The sequence below is a fragment of the Solanum verrucosum genome, unplaced genomic scaffold, assembly GCF_900185275.1.
Source record: "Solanum verrucosum unplaced genomic scaffold, falcon-dt-bn FXZP01000280.1, whole genome shotgun sequence".
Lineage (NCBI taxonomy): Eukaryota > Viridiplantae > Streptophyta > Magnoliopsida > Solanales > Solanaceae > Solanum > Solanum verrucosum.
Window position 1 is genome coordinate 3,168,426 of NW_026019982.1, and position 17,624 is coordinate 3,186,049.

General features: G+C 29.5%; 2 protein-coding genes across 3 annotated transcripts; both read right to left on the reverse strand.

Annotated features, from left to right (window-relative positions):
* Positions 1–29: 29 nt before the first annotated feature.
* LOC125817542 (septum-promoting GTP-binding protein 1) lies at positions 30–1,594 on the reverse strand. Its single transcript, XM_049497085.1, has 6 exons — positions 1,286–1,594; positions 1,086–1,194; positions 910–1,006; positions 780–819; positions 603–686; positions 30–216 (listed from the first exon to the last, which is right to left on the reverse strand). Exons 1-6 carry the CDS (start codon positions 1,592–1,594, stop codon positions 52–54), a joined length of 804 nt encoding a protein of 267 aa, XP_049353042.1. The 3' UTR covers positions 30–51.
* Positions 1,595–4,253: 2,659 nt separating this feature from the next.
* On the reverse strand, positions 4,254–8,908 carry LOC125817526 (glutamate receptor 3.4-like). 2 transcript variants are annotated; one of them, XM_049497069.1, is made up of 6 exons: positions 8,525–8,908; positions 6,367–7,703; positions 5,897–6,174; positions 5,611–5,642; positions 5,100–5,509; positions 4,254–4,885 (listed from the first exon to the last, which is right to left on the reverse strand). In XM_049497069.1, exons 1-6 carry the CDS (start codon positions 8,835–8,837, stop codon positions 4,427–4,429), a joined length of 2,829 nt encoding a protein of 942 aa, XP_049353026.1. In that variant the 5' UTR covers positions 8,838–8,908; the 3' UTR covers positions 4,254–4,426. The 2 variants fall into 2 exon arrangements, with proteins under 2 accessions (XP_049353026.1, XP_049353027.1); XM_049497070.1 differs by having other exon boundaries at positions 6,367–7,695; positions 8,525–8,663.
* Positions 8,909–17,624: the final 8,716 nt, after the last annotated feature.

Here is a 17,624-nt window from a genome sequence, read left to right on the forward strand (position 1 = left end):
TTCTCTTTTACAACAATCTGAATACTTACCAAAGTCCAAGTGACAGGTTTACTAGAAGTCAATGATGGGTTCTCCAATGGTGAGGTTACGTTCCATTGTCCATGGTAAATTGAATAGCTTGGCTGTGATGAACTTGAATATCTTGTTCACATTTATGTTGTATGTTGCACTTGAGAAAAATAGGGTTGCATTCAGTGCTTTTGCATATGCTCTTGCCTGTTCAAAATCATATTGGACATACTGTAAATATCAGTTATCCTTTCATGACCCAACCAATTATGGTTGGTCCAACTTCAGAGCAATTAAAGATAATACAGTAGGAAAAGTATCTCTATTTAATGTACCCAATAAATAGATGGTGGATTTAATTTGCTCAAGACTATTAATTTTGATTCCTTTTCCATGTAATTTACCTCTGCTATGACTTTTCTTTGGTAATCTTGAACACTACTCAAATTAAAATTTTGAGCTTATGAATTTTGGATGGTAAAAAAAATAAAATTAGTTGTTGTATTCCTGATTCTAGTACGGCTCAAACTCATGACTTATAAATCAAGCGAAACTTCTCTTCACCTAAGGTGATAAGAAGATAAGGATGATACCTGATTTGAAATGGTCCATTGCACATCTAATGGTAACTTCACGAAATCATCAAACTTTGTTCCTATCAATACTGGAATTGCCGTCTGAAAACAAAAAAATTAACTCTAATCAATTACTATACCATTGAAACATTCCATAATCAAGAGAGAAACAGAGAAGAAAACGATGATTTCTACCTGATTCCATTGTCGTGCTTGTTGATACCAACTGATAACACTGCCATTTTATCAGCAAAACAATTTTACACTGACTTGTGATGAATTGTTACAGATTTCTCTTTCAAATAAATATGTAAAACTATGATACCTCTTCAGTGTACGTCGACTTGTTAGATCAAACATGAATAACATTGCTACAGAGTCTTTACAAGCTGTTGAAATCTGAGTAGATGCAGAAACATCACCTGCATTGTTAACATTTAAGTCAAATTCACATATTATTGATTCGGAATTCAAAATTTATCGAATTTTTGACACATATACCTTGAACTTCCCATATAGTATATGAGATTCTTGCTCCTTTAACACACAAAATTTTATTCATTTGATTTAACCCTGTTGTTGAAGTACTCTCCTTTCCTACATACTTTGTCTTTAATCAACGTTATGAATCCAACATTAGAAACACGAAGAAAGAAAGAAAGACTTTTGAAACTTGCAGACAGACTAAAAAAAAAACTAACCAAGAAACTTGTCTTGCCAATTTGGTTATCACCCAATACACATATCTTCAAGGAAACCAAATCCTCCAATGGCGCGAAGACCGCCCTGCCAGATGGCGAGGGGGTCGCGGTGGTGGTGGTGATGGAAGATGAATGGTGGTGGTGTGACAATTTTCTATACTTGATGGACTTATAGCCTATACAACAACCAACAATTTGGTTCCAAAATGACTTCACATACTTTTGAAGTACTGCTACCCTGCAGATTATTTTCCTCTTTCTGTTCAGCTTAAACATTCTTCTATAGCAAAGTAGTATACACTTCCTCATGATTTGTGTTTGTTTATGTTTTTTGAATTGAAATTGAGAAATAGCTTCAAAAGGAGCTTATGCTAATTCTAAGGGCCATGAAAGTAGTGAAATAAAGACTCTTTTTACATACTCTCATATTTTCTTTTTTGTCTATAAGTTGTTTAATTAATTATTTTTTTATCGGGTTAAGGAAAAATTGGATAACGGTTACCGGCGTTAAAGAGAAGAGTTGACTGTTTTTTTAATTTTGACATAATACATAAATTGTCTTTTAATTTAGCCTCAACTAATATCTATGTAGGCTATGCCCTCTAACTTTGAATGTACATACACACTAACTTGTATAAAATTGAACAGATAGTCACATTAGTCCTACGTGACATTTGTCATGGCAATTTTTGTCCTACATGACATCCTACGTATATTATGACACGTGGAATACATGTGTGTACCTAAAATTGGAGGACGTAAATACTAGCTTAAAAAACATATTTATGTATTATGTATTATTATTTATTTTTGGGTACGAAGAGAAAGTCAGATTATGTCCTTGTCTATATCTTCTTTTTTTATCGATGGAATGGTAAATTGCTACTTATTGGAATGAGGGAAATGCTTGTGGATCTACGTTTTTTTTTTCTTTTTCCCCATCGTTTGTGGATCTACTTGGTCACTGCAAAAAAAAAAAAGTTATCTGCATTTTTCTATGAATTATGGGGTATATATTTTTATTTCTCATGTTTCGTATTATGAAAAATAATTTGACTAATTTTTAGAGTTAAAGTGAAATGAATTAATTTAATATTTAAAATTTAGATGTTTGAAAACTATACGAAAAATACTATAAGTTGCAACTCTTTTCATACTAATATGATGAAAGAATATATCTTAATATGTCGGTCAAACTCTGTATAATTTGACTCTTGAAAAGTAAAATGTGACAAATAAAAATGAACGAATGAAGTATCATTGATATAGTTTAACAATGAATTATTTATTTTCTTTTATAAATTAATGATGATAATTATATGCACTTAAACTTGAAGGAAGATCCCTAAAATTTATAACCCTTTTAATCTTTTATTTATAAGATACCGATTCACAATAATCATTTCATCTGTATAAATAACATAATTATATAAAAATAAGATAGATAACCTAGAGACCTCCCTCCAAGTTCGACCTCAGACTCGCTAACTAAGAAATTCTTTTTCATGTGTACGCATATTTTACCTACTCCTTAGGTTGAGAGGGTGATAAAATATGATTCCGTATAAGATCTATTTAATTTTTGAAAAAATATTCAGAATGTAGTTAAACATAAGTTTTAAAAATTCTTATTAAATACAAGTCTACATGTAATATAATTTGATTCTCCATGTGTCCCTTACGAAACCTAACGAAGAGACATTGAACTAATTTTATATTAATTAATCTATTATAAACATATATTGGTTGGGTTTGAAATTGTCTGGCAATTTGACATTACATAATCTAACAGGTTTAGATAAGAAAAAAAAATTAATTTAAAAAATTGCATGTGAGTGGCATTGATTCGTTAAAACATCTTTATATATATTCATCTCCCTTTTTTTGTTTACATATTTAGTTTAGTGCTTGTCATTTCTCTTTATTCTTTATGCCCATAATTCACTAATGAGGAATTTTATTATTATGCTTCTAATGATGTACCATGTGCGTGCACACATGTTTATGTTTCGTGGGGAGCTCTACTTTTTAATATATAGTGTTTAATTATCAAATTGAGAAATAATATAAGCTAGTAGGAGAACGAGTATAAGCAAATTAAATAATTAGATAAGTGAATAAAATATTGACAGTTTAAAACTCTATGAAAACTTCTTTTTAGTTCTATAATGTTTTAGCTAGATAGAGGTATATATTTTTATCTTAATTTTATTGACATATTAAGATGAGGTTAAATGTTAAATAGTTATGAAATAATAATTAAATAAGTTTTGTATTTTGTTCATCACAAAATAAGTGTTATCTTAGTAAAAATCACATTCATCAAGAAATCAATAAAGGCCATGTATAGTTTACTAGACTATGTCTCTTGAAAATTGAACATTATTACAAAGATGTTGTACGTCAGGGTTATAATTGAAAAAACCTATCAATTTTTTCTTGAATTTCTAAGATGACACTTATTTTAGGACAATTTATTATTTATTAAGACGACGCTTAAAATTTTGGGACAGAGGGAGTATTAATTAAGGCTTGAAAAGTGGATTTTTGACATTTCTCCCAAAAAAATTCTAGACTAGTCATCAAATTCAGTATTAGCAAAGATTTTAGGTTTGAGTCTCACTCACCACCTCTGACCTTATGAATGTGGGTTCTAGTCATCAAAGTCAGTATTATCAAAGGTCTTAGGTTCAAGTCCTTGAGTCACCTTTGTTTGGAAGGTCTTATAAAATGCAGGGTTCACTTATGATTAACTTGAGCTAATGGTTCAAACACATGTACTTCACCAACATTATGTTATAACTTAATCAAATAATTGAACAAATTGGGTTGTTCTTCCCTATGCTATCTAATAGTAGTAGCTGAACATCAGACAAACTTACTGGAAAAACAAGCAAACTGTTCTAAATCTTAACAATTACTATCATTATATAACAATTAGTACAAATGTTACCATTTTCTTTTCTCTCCTACTAGTATTCAAAGACATTTTTTCCCCTTCTAACATACCTAGCCTTCTGTGTGTGAAAAAATTGAAATGAAGGTTATTCGACGACGAATTACGTATGCATCATTTACATATTAACCATAGGTACATTGCACTGAGCAAGAAACAAGTAAGCCAACGAATGAATCGTTGATTCAAACAGGCGAGCTTGGTTGCGCATCTGAGCTCTGACCTTGATGTTTCTTGCTGTCAATACTCTTCCTCTTGAGTATATCCTTAATTTCACTTTCTCTTCTGTCAACAAAGGTTATTAAGTCCCTAAAGCTCACAGAGCGTAGTGTACGCCTACTAGGACGTACAGATTCAGGTTCACTGATCTCTTGGTCTTCTGGCTCGGGGTCATACCTCCGGAATTGACAGTATACCCTGCAGAAAAATGCAACAAGAGCAAGAAAACAAGCAACAGCACATATGAGAAATAGGCCCCAGAAGCTTTTGAGTGAAAGTTGAGTATCATCATCTTGGTTGCTTTGTGAAGAGTATCCCTTATTAGAGAACCATTTGTCATGGATCCTTTGGAGTTCGCCGTTTTCTGACAGTTGAAGGATTGCAGTTGATAGATCAACAGCCAGAGGAGAGTCCCTTTGAAATGCCTGATCATGGATAGTGAAGATCAGCTCGAATAGGTTGGATTGCGTGTGCATATACAACAACAACGATAACAACAAACCTAGTGTAATCCCACAAGTGGGGTATGGGGAGGGTAGAGTGTACGCAGACCTTACCCCTACCTTGGAAGGCAGAGAGGCTGTTTCCGATAGGCAACTTGATGTCTGTTCAGTAATGCAAAGGAAAAGATTAACTTACAAAGCCCCATCCGCCTTTCGTGAACTCTTGTCCTACTATCCTGAATACGCATTTGCTGTTGGATAAGAAGAGCTCAACATAAGGACGCTCATCCACAATGCCAGCAACGCCACCACCTTGCGGACCTTTCTCCAGGGCACTGGTATATTCATCTTCTGTTTTCAATATACGGATCCGTGATTCTAAAACACCTAGCTCTTCAATGAGGTAGTTATAGGCAAATGAGCCATCCTGAACTCCAATTGGATCAGAACTAGAAATTAAACTGTCAATTCCTTGAATTCCTGATGACAGCTGCCTCACTGTCAGGATAGATGTCAAGCTAGCTGTATAGCTCGAATTGATGATTAGAACGACAAAGAGCCAAAAGATCAGCACTAAGCGTCCCAAGGTGCTCATTGTGTTTTCTCCTATTAGTTCACACAAGGAACAGTGTCAGCTATGCTAGGACAAGCTGTCTGTCACAATATGGAAGATCTTAAAAAAAACAAATCAAAGAGGATGTACGTACTGTGTGCGAAAAACATTGTTGAGAAACTAAACCTGAAAGAGAAAACCGAATCTTAGCACCAGTGTCAACTATGTTATGATTGAATGCAAATGTTCTTAATAATAAATTCTCTATTTATCTCCAAAGCCGTTGTTTAGACTTGTAATTCCAAATAGATGAATTGAAAATGCAGCCAGCACTTGTTCCACGTCAAGGCACTTCCTTCCAGAACATTCAGTGATGCAAAGTTTCACATAAAGCATGCATTTGATTCTACAACAAGAGGTTATTAGATTGATTTACTAACCAAAAAACTGTAACAAGTTGGTGCCTTGGCGAACCACGGAATTCAGGATTATGTCGATGCTCAAGAATCCAAACGACAGTTCCAACAAAGAGAAAGAAGACCCCAGTTACGCACCACATTTGGAGGGTAAATGGCCGAAGGAAAGCCCATGGACTGGATTTCAGCTCTTTGATAGGAGCAACTACGACGAGTCCAGATTCCATGTAAGGTTGTGTGAAGTCCACAATCCTTGTACGGTTTGTAGTAATCGTGACATCTCCAACAGCTGCATCATATTTCTAAGATGCAAAATGTATCCTTATATAAGTAACCATGAAAAATGTTTCAGCATCACATTCAAAATTAATTAGTATTCCTATTGTGGTAACTAGTAAACAAATGTAAATTAAAGAAATATTAAGTCAGTCTGATCAAATTATATCATCATAATTAGTCAATGAAAAAAATGGATAACACAATCAAGAACTCACATTTGCGACAACGTCATTCACCAAATTTTTGAAAGAGGGGTTTCTCTTGCCATCTCCATACAGAATATAGACATGAGGAACGGCGTAAGGCAACAAATCTATGGCAGCCTCAAAAACATCAATGCAATATCCTTTTACCCCAGAAGGTCCTTTATCTTTATGCACAAACTCTTTAAAAGTAACACGGTAAGGCACGGCAATTCGCAGAGGCTTTCCATTATGTGGGAACACCCATCCTCGAGGTTGAGTTACCATTTCTCCCGGCCATATGACATTGTATAGATGTTGGGTACTGGTTGAAGTGTTTGGAGGTTTTGAGTATAAAATCTCTGGAGTTACAACTGATAGACCAGAATAGTTTGACCAATAACCTACGGTGCGTGATCCTGTTCCACCAATGTTAAGAACATCATATGCTGGATGACCCAAATTTTTCTCAGAATCAAACTGAATCTGGCCACTTAGACCTGTGAAGTTCATGCCAATGAGTGTCTGGAATAATTTCTGTCCTTGGTCAAAAACTTGCATGGATGACAAATGCAAAGCACTCCCATTTGTATCACGTAGCCTGGGGTCATCAGAGAAGGTAACCTTTCCACCATCCTTGAAGTAAAGGTCGAGAGCTCGGGCAAGTAGCCAAATGGTATCGTAAGCATAGAGTGCATAAGAATTAAAACTTGAAGCTTCAACATTCTTTAAGTTTTTCCATCGCGATGCAAACTTCTTTTTCTGATCAGAATCTGCGGTGTGATGTCGAAGTGCTACAACACCCTGAATAAGATCCATAGTTTCTGGATTAACTGAATCAGAAGAATCCAAAAACGATGGAAGCCAATCAGTAGTGATCCAAACATAGCCACCAACCATCATTCCCAAATTCTTTGCCTTTGAAAAGATTGATAGCCCAGTATCAGGATTTACATGAACAACAAATACTCGTGCCTCCATAAGGTTCACACTGACTAACAAATCATCAATCTCACTACTACTTGCTCCAGGAGAAAAGGCTGCTTTGTAAGTGAGCTTAGCACGCTTCTTTGCAAGGGCATCACCCAACACAGATATCCCATTTCTACCATTATCATCATCAACAAATATGGCTATAACCTCTTTCCATCCAAAATAATCAACTACATCAGCTATAGCATACATTTGGAAGTGATCATTTGGAACAGTTCTAAGAAAATAGGAGTACTGCAGAGAGGATAGAGTAGGGTCCGTGGCAAAAGACAGAAGAGGGACCTGAAGTTCATTCATAACATGGGAAATCACATGTGCTATTCCCGAGGATTGTGGACCGATTGCAGCAATTACTTCTTTCTCCATCAGCTGCAAAGCTATAAAGCAAGGATGCCTGTAAAATACAAGGAAGGGCAAAGAAAAAAAGAAGGAAATAGGCATTGGTACTAGTAAATAGTAGTACTAATTTAAATGTGACAGGAAGGTTCGCCTTAGTTGAGCTTTTAAACAAGGTCTCTTGTCTGTGAAACACTAGTGGTACAAGACATTGAACTATTTGTGAATTCAAAAACAGGCGATGAACTAAAATTTGCTTCTTTATTTCTTTCGTTACCAGTCTAAACTCTAAAGTGCACTGCTTTCGTATTTTCTTTATTCAGACTTCCAAAATACTTGCCCAGCCCCCATCCTACCACGTCCCATTGAGTTTTCAAATTAAGCTACAGCATACAGAAATTCAGATCTCACTTGTGGGATTACACTAGAGATGTTGCTATTGTTGCATACAGAAATTCTGATCAAATGAGCATGTCTTCATCTAAACTTAATGAATGCATATCAAATCAATCAACTACGTCTCAATCACAATTTAATTTCGGTAGACTATATAACTTTTTTGTATCCATTCCACTGCATTCAGATTCATTCCATTCCAGTACAACTTAATTGAATGTATAGGACACCAAATTATAGACAGCAAGCATAGGGTATAAGATGACGTAAAGATATGACACCTGGACCAAGGATTGCCCTAGTCCATATAAGCAGATCATAAGTTTCATAAAAGCAGACCATTAGTCCATTCTCCAACCGACTCTAACCCACTCTAACAATGCCCAAACTACTGAGAATGAAGTATGGTACTTACACTAAATAATTTTCTTATAAAAAAATCATAGTAGAGGAGAAAAATATTTACCATCAACAGTGCCAACAAATCCACTGCAATTTGTGTCCTGAAATATGAGGTTCAATTTGGTTCCTCTGAGAATGCTAGAATCTGAGTTAACATCATTAATAGCAGCTACAAGAGCTGGCTCAGCTGACCTTCCAATTACAGAATTAGCAGTAAACAAAGCTCCAACATTCACCACCTTAGGCCTAGAAAAGGAAGATAAAGGAGCAGTTGCATTTGTTGTGTTATTCCCAGTCCCTCCAATAACAGCCAAAGGCACCCATATCCATGAAACCAACAACAGAAACACTCTCTTCCTTTGTAAATAAGCATCCATCACACAAACTGCCTACTTCACACAAAGACGGATCCAAAATTTTGAGTTTACGAGTTCTGAATTCAATATAAATAAATCATTTACAGACATTCAACAAATTTCTTTCTTACCACAAACCCGTAGCTAGAACTCTAGCTCTGCCTCTAAGTCTTCAAAGCATCAATTTACATCACCAATATTTCTTCCAGAAACTTCTGCTAATCACCAAAACACAAAATATAAAAGTCAGAGCTCAACATTTGAAGGTGAAAAAATCCAAGATTTTCAATAAGGGGTGTTTTTTCAAGAAAATGGAATGTGTGCCCCACGTCAAATTATACAGAAGACGCATGATGACAATCCATAAACATTTAAAACACCAAACAAGAAGAAATCAGGGATGACCCAAGAAAGAGTCAAAATAGGAAGCTTCCTTACTGAAAAACTACAGAGAAGAAACAATGAATTTTGTACCTCAAAATACCCAACTTGCAAAAAATAGGACAAGATTTTTTCAGTATCTTGTACAATCCCACTAAAAATAGAATCTTTTGTATATGGATGCATGTTTGCCACATGTATTAATAAACTAATTATGTAATTAAAGAAGAACAAGTTGGATAAACTATGCCCATTTTTTCTTGGAATTCAATTAAGAGTGGTACAGAGATGATAGAGAATCTTGGTTGTTAGTGGCTGGTGGGATTAACAAACTTAAATTTACACAATCTTGAATAAGTATTTGTTAAATTCAAAATCAAAACTCAATTGTTTAGTGTTAGCATACATATAAACAATATGAAAATACACAAAAATTAAATTTGACTGCATTACTTACCCTTCACAGTACAAACTCAAAAAAATAAGGAGTGTGACCACTCAATTTAAATAACACACACATGACTCTTTGTTTGTGTGTGGACAAAGGAACAATCACAGTAAGTAACAACAGGACAAATTCTGTAGCTAAACAAAAATATTTGTTTGTTAATTTTATTTAGTAATATATTATCAAATATTTGATAATAGATTAACAACAGTTAAATTTTGATTTATTTTTTCTGTCTCAATTTATATAACATTTCATTTCAAATTATGTCATGTAAATTAAAACTATATCACGTAAATGGAGACATATGGAATAGTTTATTGGTGTGCATGTATGATATGAAAGTGGAAAAGCATATATTATTAGAAAAAGAGATCCTAATGAGAACAGTCTTGAAAGGTGAGGAAAGAATGATACTTTTCCTAGTTGTATAAATTTTCATTTTAACTTTACAGCGACTGATTCTTCTGATTACTTTGTGTATGAATTGAGTTGAGTATGCTTCCAAATAGATGGTATTAGAGGCGGAGTCAGGATTAAAAGTTTGGGGGTTCTAAATTTCCTTTAGAATCGTCAATCAATTATGTTAGGGGTTCACAAATTAATATACATATATATTTAATTAATTTCGTCCAAATCCATGAACCCCATCTCCGCCTCGAGATGGTATAAGAAGTTGCCACGTCATCAGGTGAGTAGGATAAGAGCAACCTGTATCAGACATCAGGTGGGACATACTAGCCTGATTTTTGTGAAACACGTGGATTCTTTATGCCTTAAACATGTTATTAAGATTAATTAACCTTGCTAGCTTAGAAAAGGCTATATATGGAAAATCTTTAGGGAATCTAGCTATGCAATTGCCGACATGGATTGTGGTGCAGTGGTCAGAATGTTGCACTCTTAATTAGAGATTTCGAGTTTAAGTTATAGATTTGGAGAAAATCATGTCGGGAGTACCACTTCGGATTGACATTGCAGTGCGCGATCTGAATTTAATCGGGACTCTAATGTGACCAAAAAAAAGGTGTAGATGTGTTGTTAACCTCTATTAATATAGCAATAAGAATGGATTGTGATAAAATGATAAATATCAACGAGTAAAAAATGAGGAGTTTTTTTTAAAAAAAGTAAAAATAATCGTAATGTAAAGTGGAGAAAGAATAGAACTTTTGAAATGAGGGGGTGTGGTGACCTATATGGACCATATCCAAAAAATATCTTATACTATTATTAACAATAATTATGTTTGCATTAATTATCCACTCAAATGTATTTGTCTATCATTGTCGTATCAGTTAAGCATAAGTTAGTGTAGTCTTTTTCTGATTTAGAAATAAAAGTCAACTGCCTATTAACTCGTTTAATAAATAAGCCTTCCCACTTGGTTTGGCCATAAAATTTATTTACTTTTTTTGGATTTTTTTATTTTATTTAAAAATTAATATTTGACTATTAAATTTCAAGTACAATTTTAAAACATTAAATCTTATTTTCACTTTCGCTAAATTTTTCTTTTAAAATTTAACCCCTAATTTTATTTTATTTTATTTTTAAAAAATAATTTCGTTTAAATCATGTTTCATATTTTTTTAGAAAAATGTGTTCAGATAATCAAGTTATTTGCAAAAATTATAACAAAATACAGCTTCATCTTTAAAATTTTCAAATAAAGAGAAAAAAATATTTATAATAATATTTAGTAGCTTGTGTATGAAATTTAATATATGACATTATGTGATTATCTTTTAGAACAAATCTGATTATATGTCATAAATATTGCAAGCATTTATGGAGGGTTTTTTTTTGCAAAATTTATTTTAGTCATAGAATTTGTCTAGTTTCAGGGGATGGGTGGATTGGGAAAAAAAAAATGTAAATCAAAGTGATTATTGGCCAAAATATAATTGTTGTGTTCTTTAAAAATTCTAAAACTTTCCCAAAATTTTATATTTTATAAAAAAGTGTCCATTTATTTATTACTCCAACTAATTCTATCTAACTCGTTCCCCTCATTAAACACACACTCTTCATCTGAAAATGTATGATCACCGTGGAAATATTGTTAGTAGAATGTAAAAGATTACATTAAAGAATAGCTAATTACTGTTGTTGTTGTTCTTACTTATTTTTTACATTCATGGATATTTGTAGCTAATTATAATTTGATAAATTGTAATAGCTGATAATTGTGTTATTAGTATTTTTTATTAAAATGTTATATTATGATTTTTGGATAATGTATTATCTATTGCTAGTTCATTATAAAAATGATAATTTTATATCAAACTTAGGAGGGCTTTAAATAGTCTTTAAAAGCTTATGAATATAAATTATGTTTCATACTTTTTAATAATAAAAAAATGAATATATATTCTTAAAAACTATGATCAAATACATATCAAAAGTGTAATTCAAACTTTATCCAAATTTATTTATTTTTAAAAATATATAACCAAATGTACCAAGAGACTATATATGAGTTTAAAACGCGGTACAAGCTTAATTGGGTTCGTCCGGAAGGAACTTGATGCTCGAAAATAAGTGAAGTTAATTGGTTGGCCACTATAAATGGTCTCCCATGATTAAAGCATAAGGAAAATGACTTAAAAATTTTGAAATTATTATTATTAAGAGATAGGAGTAATAGTTAATACTTGCTCATTCTTCCGTTTCAATTTATATGATATAATTTTAGTTTTGAAACTCAATTTTCGTTTTTTTCGACAATGCATAATCGACATTCAATTTTTAAATTTTTCAAAAATAATGTATATACTTAGAAACTCTCGAATAAATGTTCATAATTGGTTTGGAAAATTTTCCTTTCAGAAACTTAGTTTTTTAGATTTACTTACTTCTTCCGGTTTAATTAATATAGTATCATGTGATCGAGCACATACACATATATATATTTATTTATTTACTTTTCTCACAAGTATTCTTCACTAAAAAGATGATGAAAACAAGAGATAAGTTTCTTCTCGGGTATATACTTACATATTTTTCTTCTTTTGAGTGATTAAATAGATAAATTATCCTCCTTATTACTTACATTTGCTAGATTCTATTAAAATAAACAAGTGTTAGTTTTTGTGCTTCTAATTTATATTAGAAGTACTTGTTAAATTTTAGGGCTATACCTTCGTAACTTTCAATCATTTTTGTAATCAAGTATTTTTTCACAAGTTTTTCAACAATTTCTATTCTCCAAAGTACTATTTTCACAAGAAGGATTAGACTTTCCACTAATATTTGCCGTCTCAATTATTTCATTATTTGCCATATAAGCAAACTCTGTTTTTTGGTGGGAGATATAACGCTTTTTATTAAAAAAAAATTGGCACGCAAGACGCAACTACTTTGAGTTGACATTAAGAATTTTAAAATATGTTTACACGAAGACTACTATATTATTTTATTTTTTGGATATTCTCTTATTACTAGATATAGGACCCCGTGCCAGCACGGGGCCCAAATATATATATTTTTTTATTTTAATTTATGTCATATTATGAAATTTGAGAAGTTATTGAAATTTTTATCTGATTTTAAAAATATTTTAAATTTTTAGCTATTGTGATTTGTAGTACTTTTTTTTAACATAATTTAGAAAAAAATATTTATTACTCTGTTTGTTATAATTTATGTGGCACACGCAGAATTTTAAATATTAAGCCTTTTTTATATGTCTCTTTAATATATTAAGTTGTTAATTATTGTATTTTATTGTATATTTTGAACCTAAATTTTTAATAATATATGTTATTTGCCATGTCCCAATTTTTGTGACATTAATTGATAAATTTGTTGGAGTCGAGAGATTTATTTTGTTAATTATTGTAATTTTTAATTTTTTTTCCGTCAATTTCAAACAATATATGTTGTTAATTGATAGAATACTTTTAATGTAATTTTTTTTTAAAAATATGTGTGACTCTCCATGTCCCAATTTATGTGGCACATGTAAAGTTTTGACAATTAACCAAAATTTTAATACATTTAAAAAAATATTTTTAAGTCGTTAAATTTTAAGTAATAAGTAATTTAAATTGTTGTATTATTTATTACAATTTATAATACTTTTAAAGTAGTTAAAATATTGTACAATTTATTATGATTTATAACACTTTTTTTTAAAATTTATGTCATATTATGGAATTTGAGAAGTTATTGAAATTTTTATATGATTTTAAAAATATTTTAAATTGTTAGCTATTGTGATTTGTAGTACTTTTTTTAACATAATTTTGAAAATAATATTTATTAATCTATTTGTTCTAATTTATGTGGCACATGCAGAATTTCAAATATTAACCCTTTTTTATATGTCTCTTTAATATATTAAGTTGTTAATTATTGTATTTTATAGTACATTTTGAACCTAATTTTTTAATAATATATGTTATTTGCCATGTCCCAATTTATGTGGCATTAATTGATAGATTTGTTGGAGTCGAGAGATTTATTTTGTTAATTATTGTAATTTATAATTTGTTTTTCGTATTTTTTTTATTAATTATTGTAATTTATTGTTTCTTTTTCGTCAATTTCAAACAATATATGTTTATCATATAATCCATTTTATGTGGTACCAATAGAATTTAGAGAGTCAAATAAATTTTGTATATAAGGTTTAAATAATTAAGCTGTTAATTATTGTAATGTATAGTATTACTTATAGTATTTTTAAATATATTTAAATATTATATGTTAGGTTTTTTATCCTAATTTATATGGCATTGATAGAATTTAAAGTGTCAAATAATTGTTAATTATTGTAATAGATAATATGGAGTATTTAAGTCATTTATAGTATAGTATAATTAATATATAATATGTAGTATTTAAGTGTTATATTATGGAATTTGAGAAGTTATTGAAATTTTTATATGATTTTAAAAATATTTTAAATTGTTAGCTATTGTGATTTGTAGTACTTTTTTTTATATATAATTTTGAAAATAATATTTATTACTGTATTTGTTCTAATTTATGTGGCACATGCAGAATTTCAATATTAACCATTTTTTATATGTCTCTTTAATATATTAAGTTGTTAATTATTGTATTTTATAGTACATTTTGAACCTAATTTTGTAATAATATCTGTTATTTGCCATGTCCCAATTTATGTGGCATTAATTGATAGATTTGTTGGAGTCGAGAGATTTATTTTGTTAATTATTGTAATTTATAGTTTCTTTTTCATCAATTTCAAACAATATATGTTGTTAATTGATAGAATACTTTTAATGTAATTTTTTTTTAAAAATATGTGTGACTGTCCATGTCCCAATTTATGTGGCACATGTAAAGTTTTGACAATTAACCAAAATTTTAATACGTTTAAAAAAATATTTTTAAGTCGTTAAATTTTAAGTAATTTAAATTGTTGTATTATTTATTACAATTTATAATGCCTTTAAAGTAGTTTAAATATTGTACTATTTATTATGATTTATAACACTTATTTTTAAAATTTATGTCATATTATGGAATTTGAGAAGTTATTGAAATTTTTATATGATTTTAAAAATATTTTAAATTGTTAGCTATTGTGATTTGTAGTACTTTTTTTTAACATAATTTTGAAAGTAATATTTATTACTCTATTTGTTCTAATTTATGTGACACATGCAGAATTTAAAATATTAACCCTTTTTTATGTCTCTTTAATATATTAAGTTGTTAATTATTGTATTTTTTAGTACATTTTGAACCTAATTTTTTAATACTATATGTTATTTGCCATGTCCCAATTTATGTGGCATTAATTGATAGATTTGTTGGAGTCGAGAGATTTATTTTGTTAATTATTGTAATTTATAGTTTCTTTTTCGTCAATTTCAAACAATATATGTTGTTAATTGATAGGTTTTTTGGAGTGGAATTTTTTTTTATTAATTATTGTAATTTATTGTTTCTTTTTTGTCAATTTCAAACAATATATATTTATTATATAATCTATTTTATGTGGTACCAATAGAATTTAGAGACTCAATTAAATTTTTTATATAAGTTTTAAATAATTAAGCTGTTAATTATTGTAATGTATAGTATTACTTATATTATTTTTAAATATATTTAAATATTATATGTTAGGTTTTTTATCCTAATTTATATGGCATTGATAGAATTTAAAGTGTCAAATAATTGTTAATTATTGTAATAGATAATATGGAGAACAATATATGTTTATTATATAATCTATTTTATGTGGTACCAATAGAATTTAGAGACTCAATTAAATTTTTTATATAAGTTTTAAATAATTAAGCTGTTAATTATTGTAATGTATAGTATTACTTATATTATTTTTAAATATATTTAAATATTATATGTTATGTTTTTTATCCTAATTTATATGGCATTGATAGAATTTAAAGTGTCAAATAATTGTTAATTATTGTAATAGATAATATGGAGTATTTAAGTCATTTATAGTATAGTAATTAATATATAATATGTAGTATTTAAGTGTTATATTATGGAATTTGAGAAGTTATTGAAATTTTTATATGATTTTAAAAATATTTTAAATTCATAACTATATATTTCAATGTACAAGATTTTGATAAAATAAAATCTTTAAAGTTAAATTATAATGTTTTTGAAATTTAAATTATTAAAACATATATAATGATTTTATAGAAAAAATAATATCATATAAAATTAAATGAAAAGGATAATAAATTCAACTTTTACCATGATAAGGTTGAAAAATATTATTTAAGTGGAAGGAGATGGGGCCCACTTTTGGTAGTAAATCCTAGACTCTTCTAATATATAGTAATATAAGAGACAGTTAGTGCTTTTTCAGTTTCGGCTTTTTTTTTAAAATTATTTCTTTTGTTCTACTTTAATTTAATTAATGTATATTTTTTCTGAAATTATGGAATCCTTTTTAGCTAAGACTTTTAAAATCGACGTGTCTGCTTCAGCTGTTTCGAAAAAAAATCAAAAATTTATTTCTTTTGTTCTACTTTAATTTAATTAGTATATAATTTTTCAAAATTATAGAATCCTTTTTAGCTTTGACTTTTAGTTCTCCGTCGACGAGCCTGCTTCAGCATGTTTCTGGAAAAAAATTAAAAATTTATTCCTTTTGTTCTACTTAATTTAATTAGTATATAATTTATCGAAATTATGGAATCCTTTTTAGCTATGACTTTTAGTTTTAAATTCAAGATTTCACGTTGACTCATGCACGTCTTAGTCGACGTGCCTGCTTCAGCGTGTTTTGGATTTTTCTTTAAGAAAATTACTTTTTTTTCTACTATAATTTAATTAGTGTACAATTTTTTCAAAATTATGAAATCCTTTTTGACTATGACTTTTAGTTTTAAATTCATATTCTTTAGTTATTGCTTTATTATTTTGAATGTCGGTAATATTTGTTTATATCTTGTAACTACTTTGAGTATAAAATTAACGGTTGATGACGAAGAATAAATTATAGACATCTTAATGGATCTCTTCACAATAAATTTGTGCAAACAAAAAGTAATTAACCACTTATATATATCTAAAAATCATATTAAATTTATTCAACTTTCTAAATTCTACATATATCACATAAATTTAATTTTAAAAAAATACTAAGATATTGGGCCCGTGCTAGCACGGACACCTGTATCTAGTATTATATATATAAGATTGATTTTTTTTTTCAATGTGAATTGTAACAATATCACACATTTAATAAGAGCTTGCCAAGATGCATGGTCAAATTAAATATTCTTGGAAGCACGTAGGCACGATTTAATAAGAGCTTGCCAAGATGCATGGACAAATAATCAATAAGGTAATTCACCTAAAAAAAGTATTAATTTTTATAGATCAAAATATTGTCAAACGCAAATAAATACATTTTTTCTGTATATGTTAAATATGAATGAATAAATATTTTTATTTATTTTTTATTCGTCTATTGTAGAGAATAACAGAAGAAAAAGTATAATCGGAAAACCTTCTAC

Bases quoted from the DNA above. Each gene is read 5' to 3' on its own strand.
- LOC125817542 (XM_049497085.1), bottom strand. From the start codon at position 1,594: ATGAGGAAGTGTATACTACTTTGCTATAGAAGAATGTTTAAGCTGAAC. The intron at 1,195-1,285 runs GTTAGTTTTTTT...CGTTGATTAAAG, and splicing joins TTGGCAAGACAAGTTTCTTG to ACAAAGTATGTAGGAAAGGA. The intron at 687-779 runs GTAGAAATCATC...TTTTGTTTTCAG, and splicing joins AAGCACGACAATGGAATCAG to ACGGCAATTCCAGTATTGAT.
- LOC125817526 (XM_049497069.1), bottom strand. From the start codon at position 8,837: ATGGATGCTTATTTACAAAGGAAGAGAGTGTTTCTGTTGTTGGTTTCA. The intron at 7,704-8,524 runs GTAAATATTTTT...CTTGCTTTATAG, and splicing joins ATTTGTTGGCACTGTTGATG to CTTTGCAGCTGATGGAGAAA. The intron at 5,510-5,610 runs GTACGTACATCC...GTGAACTAATAG, and splicing joins AACAATGTTTTTCGCACACA to GAGAAAACACAATGAGCACC.